The 14,082-nt window shown below is 43.7% G+C and overlaps 1 protein-coding gene across 1 annotated transcript in view; it reads left to right on the top strand.

Annotated features, from left to right (window-relative positions):
• The window catches only part of LOC126106563 (esterase FE4-like), a 173,932-nt gene that overhangs the window by 139,802 nt on the left and 20,048 nt on the right, over positions 1-14,082 (top strand). Inside the window, exon 9 of the mRNA XM_049912906.1 lies at positions 2,828-2,960. Within this exon, the coding sequence (XP_049768863.1) occupies positions 2,828-2,960 (133 nt within the window). The remainder of the gene's footprint in view (positions 1-2,827; positions 2,961-14,082) is intronic.

Below are 14,082 nucleotides of genomic sequence, written 5' to 3'. Positions count from 1 at the left end.
ATATTTTAAAAATCTGAAATTCGTTTCTTCGTTTTAATGAATCTTTCCGTCAGATTCTATAATTTTTAAAACTTTTCATTTAAACTTAACCAAAAATGTAAATCTGGCAGAGGTGGCAATAGACGATACTTTTGAAAACAAATATCATATTCGACATTTTAAGTTACGGTACTCTACTTACATATCAGCACGTCTTCAAAAATTGTGTTGTTAGTTAAAGTCAACAATAATTAACGAAATTTTAATTTATTTATTTATCTGTTTTGTGGTGATCATAAGGTTTTATACTGCCTATTGCCGGAGTAGGATGAATTGTTGTTGCTAGGGTTAGCGCAGAATTCAAGTCTATTTTAAATTATGTAGGAGCTACTAATATTTGTTATTGTTGTTGTTGTTGTCTTCAGTCCTGAGACTAGTTTGATGCAGCTCTCCATGCTATTCTATCCTGTGCAAGCTTCTTCATCTCCCAGTACTTACTGCAACCTTCATCATTCTGAATCTGCTTAGTGTATTCATCTCTTGGTCTCCCTCTACGATTTTTACCCTCCACGCTGCCCTCCAATGATAAATTTGTTATCCCTTGATGCCTCATAACATGTCCTACCAACCAGTCCCTTCTTCTTGTCCTCAATTCTATTCAATACCTCCTCATTAATTATGTGATCTACCCATCTAATCTTCAGCATTCTTCTGTAGCACCACATTTCGAAAGCTTCTATTCTTTTCTTGTCCAAACTATTTATCGTCCATGTTTCACTTCCATACATGGCTACGCTCCATACAAATACTTTCAGAAACGACTTCCTGACACTTAAATCTATACTCGATGTTAACAAATTTCTCTTTTTCGGAAACGCTTTCCTTGACATTCCCAGTCTACATTTTATATCCTCTCTACTTCGACAATCATCGGTTATTTTGCTCCCCAAGTAGCAAAACTCCTTTACTACTTTGAGTGTCTCATTTCCTAATCTAATTCACTCAGCATCGCCCGTTTTGTTTTGTTCATCTTATATCCTTCTTTCAAGACACTGTCCATTCCGTTCAGCTGCTCTTCCAAGTCCTTTGCTGTCTCTGACAGAATTACAATGGCATCGGCGAACCCCAACGTTTTTATTTCTTCTCCATGGACTTTTATACCTACTCTGAATTTTTCTTTTGTTTCCTTTACTGCTTGGTTACTGCTTGCTTACTAATATTTATATTTTCAATATGGAGCTATTAACATCTATATTCTGAATACCAAACAACTATTCAGAATTTTCCTACGCCAGGTAAACCTAGAATCACTCACAGTCAGTATTTATATGAATTTCATGAACTGAGTGGTTTGATGTGTCCTGCTACGGATTCCTCTCCTGTTCTAACCTCTTCATCTCAGAGTAGCACTTGCCACCTACTTCCTCAGTTATCTTCTGGATGTATTCCCTTTGTCTTCCTCTATAGTTTTTGAACTCTATATCTCCCTCTAGTACCATGTAAATCATTCCCTCATATCTTAACAGCTCTCCTATCATCCTGTCCCTCCTCCTTATCAGTGTTTTCCATATATTCCTTTCCTTTCCGATTCTGCACCCAACCTCCTCATTCAATACCTTATCAGTCCACCTAATTTTCAACATTCATCTGTAGTACCACATCTCAAATTCTTCTCTTCTCTTCTGTTCCGGTTTTCCCACAGTCCATGTTTCACTACCACACAATGAAGTACTCCAGACGTACATTCTCAGAAATTTCTTCCTCAAATTAAGGTCAATACTTGATATTAGTAGACTTCTCTTGGCCAGGAATGCCCTTTTCGCCAGTGCTAGTCAGCTTTTAATGTCTCCCTTGCTCCGTCCGTCATTGGTTATTTTACTGCCTAGGTAGCAGAACTCCTTAACTTCATCTACTTCGTGATCGTCAATCCTGATGTTAAGTTTCTCGCTGTTCTCATTTCTACTACTTCTCATTATCTTCGTCTTTCTCCGAATTACTCTCAATCCATACTCTGTACTCATTAGACTTTAGGAGCGAAAGGCTACATACGTGTCTTACACCCATTTTAATACGAGCACTTCGTTCTTGGTCGTCCACTCTTCATTATTCTCTCTTGGCTGTTGTACGTATTGTATATGACCCGTCTCTCCCTATAGCTTACCCCTACTTTTTTCAGAATTTCGAACATCCTGCACCATTTTACACTGTCGAGCGCTTTTTCTAGGTCGACAAATCCTACGGAAGTGTCTTGATTTTTTTTTAGCCTTGCTTCCATTATTATCCGTAACGTCAGAATTGCCTCTCTCGTCCCTTTACTTTTCCTAAAGCCAAACTGATCTTCATCTAGCGCATTCTCAATTTTCTTTCCATTCTTCTGTATGTTATTCTTGTAAGCAACTTGGATGCATGAACTGTTAAGCTGATTGTGCCATAATTCTCGCATTTGTCAGCTCTTTCTGTCTTCGGAATTGTGTGAATGATGCAATTCTAAAAGATGGTATGTTGCCAGACTCATACAGTCTACACACCAACGTTAATAGTCGTTTTTTTACCACTTCTCCCAATGATTTTGGAAATTCTGATGGAATGTTATCTATTAATTATTATTATGTTATTATTAATCAAAATTTAAGCGGTGGCAGGTTTCGAATTGGGGAATGAAGACGTTTTGATTACTAATCAAAGATGCTAATCCTAGACCAAGGGTGCACAATTATTCTGCTCTACAATGGAAATTTGAATCTCCAGATTGCTTCCTCCCGATTACGCCTTGTACCATCAGTTGCAACCTTGTACAAAGAGCTGTGTGCTTTGCAGTACCGACTGGAATTTCTTTACCATGTTGCAGGCGCTGGTCACGGTGGGGACTTTGGGTTCATTAGCCAAGGAACCATGTTGGGAGACCCACCACCAAGAGATTCCTTCGAAGGTAGACTCACTGATCAGATGACGCGCCTCTGGACCAGCTTCGCCAAGACAGGGTACGTAGAAGGCATGGTGCAGCATACACTGATGAGCCTAAACCTTATTATCGCCTGATTAGTAGCATTCTGGTCCGCCTTTGGAACGGAATACAGCAGTGATTTTGGAAGTTGTTTCCATAAATCCTTGGCAGGTTTCCAGTGGTAGGTGCCACCAGGTGACTACTCGCAGGTCACGCAATTCCCGTAAATTACGGGCCTTGTGGTTTGTGAGCGGAGAGCTGGCACCCAATAGTCTCCCAGATGTCTTCCATCGGGTTCAGATCAGCAGAATTTGGAAGCCAAGATATCAACGTAAGTCCACTACCATGCTCCTGAAGCCACTGTAGCACGCTGCTGGTCTTGTGACACGGCAGCTATCCTGCTTTGAGATGCTATTTCTGTCGGAGAAGATGTCAGATATCAAGGGACGCAGATGGTTCTCAATGAAGTTCACTGTGTGCACAGTTGTCCAGGTGAATGTCCCTCACATCATAACTCTGTCCACAGTAGTGGGGTGATACATGTTCTAAAGGCCGTTCAGCTGGATAATGGTGTATCTAATCTCTGTCCGAACAGGCTTTGGAAGGTCCAACGGTACCGACAGGCCGCCGTGTCATCCTCAGCACACGGGCGTCACTGGATGCAGATATGGAGGGGCATGTGGTCAGCACACCGCTCTCCTGGTCGTATGTCAGTTTACGAGACCGGAGCCGCTACTTCTCAATCAAGTAGCTCCTCAGTTTGACTCACTAGTGCTGAGTGCAATGACTGTGCATCGGGACAAGACTATCGAGTCGTTATAACAAGAAATGTGATCATCCGATCAGGCAACACGTTTCTATTGGTAGACGGTCTCATCTCGACGATCCTGCGCCTACTGCAATCCTAACTGAGAAGTGAGAGCTTGGTTAAAGGTAAAGGTTACCTGCTACGGAGTCACGACAGTATGAAAAGTTCTCGGAATCACCAAGAGAGGTCAGCGCTAGTACAACGAGTTGGTCACGTGATATTCACTGGACTGTTGCCTGTAAACACGTGCCACGTCAGTGATCTTGGAAGAGAGCTGTGGCGGTGACGTGGCTCTGTTGTTGTTCCCGTGTAGTGATTTGAGAAGATGAAAAAGATCGAGATTCGAGCAGTGATTGAGTACTTCATAAAGAAAGGTCTGAAAGCAAAGGATGTTCATGCGGATTTCTAGACTACACTGTGGGACGCTGCTCCTTCACATTCAACTGTTGCCAAGTGGAAAAATGAATTTAAATTTGGTCGCGAGAGCTTAGATGATGATCCGCGCAGTGTTCGGCCAAGACGTGTCATTATTCCAGAAATCATTGCAAAAGTGCACAAAATGGTCATGAAGGATCGCCGATTGAAAGTGCATGAAATTGCTTACACTTGCCAGATGTCATCTGAAAGGGTATATCACATTTTAACTCAAGAATTAGAAATGAAATAAATATCTGCAAGATGGTTGCCGCGACTCTTGACGCGCGCCCACACACATGTGCCGTCGTCATGGCAAAATTACACGAACCAAGGTACGGAATTGTTGCCACATGCGCCTTATTCACCTGATATAGCTCCGTCAGACTTCCATCTCTTCCCAGAACTGAAAATTTTTCTTGGTGGACGAAGATTCACTTCAAACGAAAATTGATAGCTGGAGTTGATAACTATTTTGCAGGCCTGGAGGAAATTCATTTTACAGATGGGATCAAGGCACTGGAACATCGTTGGACCAAGTGCGTTAATCTACAAGGAGACTATATTGAAAAATAAAAAGAGTTTCAGTGATGTAAGTACTTTTTTTTATTCCGTTCCGAGAACTTTTCAAACCACCCTCGTAGCCCGCAAACCTCTGACCAGATCCGCAGTTTCCGATGTGTTCACGATCAGACGCTGGGCCATAAAAATTGGCATTTTTTCACAGTCGCCTATTGAGACTCCATTTTCTTACGCAAGCTAGTAGAATGATTCCTCATTTGCCCATGTTCTGCTTGTATACACTACCGAAAAAAAATAGCAACATCAGAAGGTAATTAACGCAGAGTAATAAAATTTAGGTAATATGTTTGTCTCCGTTACACATGTAAGTGATTAACGTTGCAGGATAGAAATTTAATGTAAGCGCGAGACAAACCATTGCACATGCATATAATTGGAAGGAGAAACAGCCTTGGTCGTATTTTTTTTGTTTTATTATCCGCAAAATCGATTTTCGGTCACTATTGCGGATAATAAAACAAAAACAAAATACAACCAAGGCTGTTTCTCCTTCCAATTATATCCATTATCTGGTCGTGGTGCACAGAACACTCCATGCAGTCGCCAATCATTGCAAATGTGGTATACTGGTACATTAACACCGGTGTAACCGCCGGAATGTTGAATGCAAGCACGCAAACGTCCATTCACTGTGTTGTACAGGTGCCGGATGTCAGTTTGTGGAATGGAGACCCACGCCTGTTCCTCTTGGTCGGTCAATTCAGGGATGTTTCCAGAATCAGATTTTCACTCTGCATTGGAGTGTGTGCTGATATGAAACTTCCTGGAAGATTAAAATTGTGTGCCGGACCGAGACTCGACCTCGTGACCTTTGCCTGTCGCGGGCAAGTGCTCTACCAACTGAGCTACCCAAGCACGACTCACGCCCCGTCCTCACAGCTTTACTTCTGCCAGTACCTCGTCTCCTACCTTCCAAACTTAACAGAAGCTCTCCTGCGAACCACTTGCACTTGCCCGCGAAAGGCAAAGGTCCCGAGTTCGAGTCTCGGTCCGGCACACAGTTTTAATCTGCCAGGAAGTTTCAATTCAGGGATGTTTAATGCTGCTTGTGGACGACTATGTGCCATACGTGCTCAATTGTATACAGATCTGTTGATTGAGCAGGCCAAGGCAACATGCCAACACTCTGTAGAGCATGTTGGGTTACAGCAGCTGTATGTGGGAGAGCGTTATCCTGCTGGAAAACAGCCACGGGAATTCTGTTCATGAATGCCAGCACAAGTCGAATCACCAGACTCATGTACAAATTTACAGTGGGAAAACCACTGTAAATACAAAATCGCACCTCACACCGTAACTCCAGGTGTAGGTCCAATGAGTCCAGCACGCAGACAGTTTGATCGCAGGCCCTCAACTGGCCTTATTCGAACCAACAGACGGCCGACATTGGCACCGAGGCAGAACCAGCTTTCATCAGAAAGCACAACAGACCTGCAGCGTTCCCTCCAATGAGCTCTCACTTGGGACCAGCGTCTGGCTCGGAGCTGTCCTTGAAGTAATCAATTTGTAACAAGTCATTGTGTCACTGTGGTGCCAACTGCCGCTCAGATTGCTTCTGCAGATGCAGTATGATGTGATACAGTCCTATGCCGAACACACGGCTGTGCTACGTGGCCGTCCAGAGCCCTGCCTTCTTGCGACAGATTCTCGTGACCACTGCTGCCGGGAATCATATATAGTGCACTACATTTCTGCCAAGTCTTTCTGCTATATCGCAGAAAGAACATCCAGTTTCTCGTAGCTCTATACAGCATCACGTTCAAACTCAGTGAGGTGCTGACAAGGGCCTCTTTGTCGCCTTAAAAGCATTCTTCACCACCATCAACGCACCACGTCTAATCTGAAAGGTAAGTAACGCTGACGACCGTTACAGTGCGTATTTAAAGCAAACATGATTTGCATCGTCATAGTGGTGCTACTAGCGCCACTCTTATTCAACCGGCTCTAAATTTCGATAGATATCGTTTTTGAGGGGTAGATACACGACTACGAAGTTTCGTTTATGTCGCACAACTACTTATTGCTGCGATTTCTTTTCCGTTAGTTTTTCTTACTGTATGATTTGCATGCATTTTATCTCGCTGTGGGCAGTAGTTAACCTGTTAGGAGTCATCAATGTGTAGCGAACAGTAAAGTAAAATCAAGTTCATTGTCACTGTGCAATTGCAGAACTGAAGATTATTTCATATTTTACCTCTCTCTGTCTTTCATGTGGTGGATCACCGCCAGGTGAAATTCTTTGTAAACTGAAGATTCATAGAAACTGGCACACCTGCCCAATATCGACTAGGGCCTCACGAGCATGCAGAAGTGTCCCAACACGACATGGGCTAGACTCGACTAATGTCTGAAGTAGTGTTGGAGGGAACTGACACCATGAATCCTGAAGGGCTGCCCATACATAAGACTACGGGAACGTGGAGATCTCTTCTGAACACCACGTTGCAAGGCATCCAAGATGTGCTCGACAGTGTTCGTGTCTGATGACTTTGGTGGCCAGCGGAAGCGTTTAAACTTAGAAGAGTGTCCCTGGAACCACTCTGTAGCGGTTCTGGGCGTATGGGGTGTCGTATTGTCCTGCTGGAATTGTCCACGTATGTCCGGATGCACAATGGACACGAATGCATGCAGCTGATCAGTGTCACGTGTCAGAGTCGTATCTAGACGTATCAGGGGTCGCATATCACTCCAACTGCACATGCCCCACACCGTTACAGAGCCTCCATCAGCTTGAACAGTCCCCTGCTGACATACAGGGTCCATGGATTCATGAGGTGTCTCCATATCCATACACGTCCATCCGCTCCGTACAATTTGAAACGAGACTCGTCCGACCAGGCAACATGACTCCAGTCATCAACAGTCCAATATCGGTGCTGACGGGCCCAGGCGAGGCGTAAAGCTTTGTGTCGTGCAGTCATCAAGGGTACACGAGTGGTCCTTCGGCTCCGAAAGCCCATATCGATGATGTTTCGTTGAATGGTTCGCACACAGTGACACTTGTTGATGGCCCAGCACTGAAATCTGCAACACTTTGCGGAAGGGGTGCACTTCCGTCACGTGGAACGACTCTCTTCAGTCGTGTTCGGTCGCGTTCTTGCAGGATCTTTTTCCGGCCGCGCCATGTCGAAGTTTGATGTTTTATCGGATTCCTGATATTCACGGTACGCTCGTGAAATAATCGTACTCACTTAAATCGTCATAACCTGCTATTTTAGCAGCAGTAACCGATCTAACAACTGCGCCAGACACTTTTGTTATATAGGCGCTGCCGACCGCAGCGCCGTATTCTGCCTGTTTCCTTTTTTGTATTTGAATACGCATGCCTACACCAGTTTCTTTGGCGCTTCCGTGTATATGACGCCATATAGGCGACTTGCACGTCAGTAATGAAGCAATGTGGATGACGACAATATAACACCTTGTCTCCGAGCACCAAAAATCTCCTATCGGGCCGGGGGTCGAACCCGGGGCCCTTTCGTCGGCATTCAGCCATTTTGACCCCGCAGCTACCGAGGGAGACATATTTAACCCAATTTCGTGTTATTTTTCATTCCATCGGATCAGCGTTCAGTTCTGCACTACATTTGCGATAATACCGTAATGTGGTTACTCCTTTCAGTCGTCGGAAGACTACCATATGACAGCGATTTGATTGTGTTTTAATGAAACGAATGAAACTCCTCAATAAGAAAAATGCAGTAAATGCCTTTAACATTCTCATCTGTGGGGTTAAAAACCACGAATGTTCAATTTGAAGATGTGCCTCATACGAAGGAGTGTTGCTGCTCGACGCGGCTTGTGCTGGAAGTGTAGACGTGACACCTGAACACAGACAGATGTCTATCGAAGGGACTGGACACCGCGACGTAACCGAATTCGAACGTGGCGTGATAATCGGTGCACGACGCATGGGTCATATCGCATCAGAGATTGCGCCAGAATTTGGTTTTCCGAGGTCAGCAGGGTCTAAGCTGCATCGTCAGTATTGCAGAAATTATGTTTCCTCACACAGTAAACCGCCACACGGGACGACCACAAGTGTCTGAGGTGATGTCACCTCCACATATCCACAATGGGCGATTGACGGTCCTCTGTGATTCAAATCGCCAGCCGATATGAGTGTGGGGCGTCAGGAATCCATTGATACCGCGACGGACACAAATGCATCGCACAGTCTTCAGTAGCGGACGACCGATTGACTTTTGGTCACGTAATGGATAGAAGTTAATCAGAAACAGTCTAAAAAGCTTGTGAGGGCGTTGCTGGGTAGACTGGGCTGAGAAATGATTGTTCAGAAAAAAATGGATACGTTGCGCCGTTTCTTAGTTAATTAGCACTGAAGATATTCAATCAGGCCGTTGGGCGTGCGAATTTAAGCTGTAATTACAGTAGCTGCTCTGACGTTACTTCGGGTGTGGCGAACGCGCGCCTCTCTGATTTTACTAACAAGGGAAACTTCCCATCGCACCCCCGTCACATTTAGTGGTAAGAGGATCCAATGGACAGCCCGCCAAAAACTGAACACAGATCAAGCATGTAAACAGGAAGAAGTTGTTCTGAACTCTTAAAAAAAATAGAAACAGTGAATTGTCCAAACTTAAAGAATGCAATATTGAGTGAATGTGAATGGCTGTGGTGTCGTGGTCAGAGATCAACCAAAAAAAAAAAAAAAAGTGGCCATGGTTTTGGACTAGGAAGCTGACGAGCAGTGTTCAAAACTCTCTGGTGCCTTTTTTTCACAGCATTATGAACTGTCCGTCCGATCACAGAAATGTTTGTTCTCTTTCTGTAGTCTTGGCAGTTGTCGTATTATAGAATATGCACGTGGTAAGAAACGTTACTTTCGCAACTGAATGTGATGAATAGTGAGAGCAGCAAGATAACACATAGACGTCTCACAGAAATGAAAACAGCGAATAAAAGCGTGTGAACTATGTTACAACATAGGAATTCAAGAGTCGAAACTTCCAAAGCGGAACACAGCTTCAAAAACATTCAAAACATACGTTTTGAGGGATCCAAAGGAAAACTGTGTCATTGTGAAACTGTTGCGTTCATTTTTTGCAGCATATGTGACAAACTACACACGTCAAAAAAAAAATTTTGTATCACCTCGGTTCCGAGAGTCCCAGAACCTGTACAGAAAATTGGAATAGAGTCAACATAAACATCATGTCCGCCCTATTTATCCCTCACGAAAACCACACATTGCATGTTGTAGCACCATACAGCGAAACACTCAGAGGTGGTTGTCCAGATTGCTGTACACAACGGTACCTCTCATACCCAGTAGCTCGTCCTCTTGCATCGATGCATGTGTGTATTCGTGGTAGCACACTATCCACAAGTTCATCAAAGCACTTTTGGTCCAGATTCGGCATAGATCCCTCAGAGCGGTTGGTGGGTCACGTCGTCCATAAACAACCCTTTTCAATCTATCCCAGGCATTTTCGATACGGTTAATGGCTGGAGAACATGCTTTCCATTCTATTCGAGCGATGTCGTTATCCTGAAGGAAATCATTCACAAAATGTGTACAATGGGGGCGCGAATTGTCGTCCATGAAGACGAATGCCTCGCCAATATGCTGCCGATATGTTTGCACTATCGGTCGGAGGACGACATTCACGTATTGTACACCCATTACGGCGCCTTCCATGACTATCTTCCTGCACTCGCTGGACAGTGTGTCTAAGGCGTTCAGCCTGGTTGAAATGGCTCTAAGCACTATGGGACTCATCTACATCTACATCTACATCCATACTCCGCAAGCCACCTGACGGTGTGTGGCGGAGGGTACCTTCAGTACCTCTATCGGTTCTCCCTTCTATTCCAGTCTCGTATTGTTCGTGGAAAGAAGGATTGTCGGTATGCTTCTGCGTGGGTTCTAATCTCTCTGATTTTATCCTCATGGTCTCTTCGTGAGATATACATAGGAGGGAGCAATATACTGCTTGACTCTTCGGTGAAGGCATGTTCTCGAAACTTTGACAAAAGCCCGTACCGAGCTACTGAGCGTCTCTCCTGCAGAGTCTTCCACTGGAGTTTATCTATCATCTCCGTAACGCTTTCGCGGTTACTAAATGATCCTGTAACGAAGCGCGCTGCTCTCCGTTGGATCTTCTCTATGTCTTGTATCAACCCTATCTGGTACGGATCCCACACTGCTGAGCAGTATTCAAGCAGTGGGCGAACGAGCGTACTGTACCCTACTTCCTTTGTTTTCGGATTGCATTTCCTTAGGATTCTTCCAATGAATCTCAGTCTGGCATCTGCTTTACCGACGATCAACATTATATGATCATTCCATTTTAAATCACTCCTAATGCGTACTCCCAGATAATTTATGGTATTAACTGCTTCCAGTTGCTGACCTGCTATTTTGTACCTAAATGATAAAGGATCTATTTTTCTGTGTATTCGCAGCACATTACACTTGTCTACATTGAGATTCAATTGCCATTCCCTGCACCATGCGTCAATTCGCTGCAGATCCTCCTGCATTTCAGTACAATTTTCCATTGTTACAACCTCTCTATACACCATAGCATCATCTGCAAAAAGCCTCAGTGAACTTCCGACGTCATCCACCAGGTCATTTATGTATATTGTGAATAGCAACGGTCCTATGGCACTCCCCTGCGGCACACCTGAAATCACTCTTACTTCGGAAGACTTCTCTCCACTGAGAATAACATGCTGCGTCCTGTTATCTAGGAACTCCTCAATCCAATCACACAATTGGTCTGATAGTCCATATGCTCTTACTTTGTTCATTAAATGACTGTGGGGAACTGTATCGAGAACGCCTTGCGGAAGTCAAGAAACACGGCATCTACCTGTGAAGCCGTGTCTATGGCCCTCTGAGTCTCGTGGACGAATAGCGCGAGCTGGGTTTCACATGACCGTCTTTTTCGAAACCCATGCTGATTCCTACAGAGTAGATTTCTAGTCTCCAGAAAAGTGATTATACTCGAACATAATACGTGTTCCAAAATTCTACAACTGATCGACGTTAGAGATATAGGTCTATAGTTCTGCACATCTGTTCGACGTCCCTTCTTGAAAACGGGGATGACCTGTGCCCTTTTCCAATCCTTTGGAACGCTACGCTACGCTCTTCTAGAGCCCCCTCTACTTAGAAACTACTTAAACCTAATTAACCTAAGAACTTCACATACATCCATACCCGAGGCAGGATTCGAACCTGCGCCCCGTTCAGCCTGACCAGGTTGCCTCCAAACACGTCTCTGACGATTGTCTGTTTGATGGCATATGTGGCACTCATCGGTGAAGAGAACGTGATGCCAATCCTGAGCGGTCCCTTCTGCATGTTGTTGGGCCCATCTGTACCGCACTGCATGTTGTCGTGGTTGCCCGGACAGACCTCGCCATGGACGTCGACATCATGTAGCCCATTGCGCACAGTTTCAGTCGTAACACAAAGTCCTGTAGCTGCACGAAAAGTATTATTCATCATGGTGGCGTTGCTGTCAGGGTTCCTCCGAGCCATAATCCGTAGTTAGCGGTCATCCACTGCAGTAGTAGCACTTGGACGGCCTGAGCGAGGCATGTCATCGACACTTCCTGTCTCTGTGTATCTCCTCCATGTCCGAACAACATCGCTTTGGTTCGAGACGCATGGACATTTCCCTTGTTGAGAGCCCTTCCTGACACAAGGTAACAATGCGGGCTCGATCGAACCGCGGTATTGACCATCTAGGCATGGTTGAATTACAGACAACACGAGCCGTGTACCTCCTTCCTGGTGGAATGACTGGAACTGATAGACTGGCGGACCCCCTCCGTCTAATAGGTGCTGCTCATACATGGTTGTTTACATCTCTGGGCAGGTTTAGTGCCATCTCTGAACAGTTAAAGGGACTATATCTGACAACTATACCACAGCCAACGTATCAAACGTTTGCGGTTCCCATTCGAAACCCACGTCCTTTCGGCTGCTAATAGAGTAGTTGTGAGAAATCAACTGTCATTATAGATCCTTACACCTCATATATAAATTTGAATACAGCGAAGAGCGGAATAGATTGGCACGAGGCTCGCCCGCCACCACTTACCCACAACGGCGTTATTCTTTCATCCTCTTACGTATTACACTTCTGTTCTCGGGCCGTTCACTGTTTCTATTTTGCTTTTCTGCACAGTTCGGTACACCTTCTTCCTATTGTCATGCTTGATGTGTGTTCAGGTTTTCAAAGGGTGTAACATCCACGTGATAAATTTTTGGCTACAGTGCGACGAGAGGAAATTATGCCTCTAACAGTTATAAACATTATGTATTGGGCGTACAGTGAAAACTTATAAATATTAATTATTTATATAATATTCTATGATGTAATTAGACATATCGATGTGTATCATACAAAGACAATGATAATTGTAAATTCCTTTTATGATCTGCGTTTGTCTTCCTTTGTTTTTACCTTTTGTTGGATGGCTTTTGTAGGTTCAGCACGCAAGACGCATATCAAACTGAGGTCTGTTAAGAAATTGTAATTATTTGTTAATTATTACTTGAAAATAGAGTCATTATTATTATAAACATGAGTGAATAATTATTTGTAACTTTAATTCCTCTCTCAGTAAGCATTATCTGTGTTAATTGTTTCTTTCCGCTGCAAGGAGCGCAGCCATTGATGATAGCGGTTTGTATCGCGTTTTTGTCTGTGTTTTCCTTAGAAACAAATCAAATGTTTGCTTGATGAAGTCTAAATAGTGCACAATACGAAAGTAGAGTTTCTGTAAAGTTTAATAAGCATTTAAAATACTTATTTGCTCTAACAATAGAAAGGCTCTATCAGTTGTCTGCCGCCATCTTCACAATTATCACAGCGGCAAATTCAAATTACGCAACTCTGCAGACATAAATGCTGAACGTAATACAAATGTGTAAAAATAAATGTGCACCGGTGGTCCCGAACTCATTTTAATGAAAATAATTCGAATCAGACTGGTTCTTTAAAAACACTGCTCACAGCACGAACGTTATAACAAACTTTTCTAGCTGATGTATGGAGCCGAAATTAATTACGCACGAGTTGCGAAGAATATTGTTTCAGGTAACATACGTCAGTGTTGTGCGCGGCTGATATTCGGTGGTTTTAATGATCATTTTGCTGAAGATAACTGTTTCCATCATAATCCATAGTTGTATAGAATCTGTTGTATGAACTGTGTTTTAGTGACACTTACACAACTTACAGACAACACTTTAACACGACGTTAACTTGGAGTTCTTTAGCAACTTGACCAATTCTTTAGCCGGGAGAAAATTTATTTAGTAATTACTCAATGTAATAAAATAAGATTATCATTTTCAGTTACAAATTAG

Source organism: Schistocerca cancellata, chromosome 10, assembly GCF_023864275.1.
Source record: "Schistocerca cancellata isolate TAMUIC-IGC-003103 chromosome 10, iqSchCanc2.1, whole genome shotgun sequence".
Classification (NCBI taxonomy): domain Eukaryota; kingdom Metazoa; phylum Arthropoda; class Insecta; order Orthoptera; family Acrididae; genus Schistocerca; species Schistocerca cancellata.
This window is presented reverse-complemented; position numbering and strand designations above follow the sequence as displayed.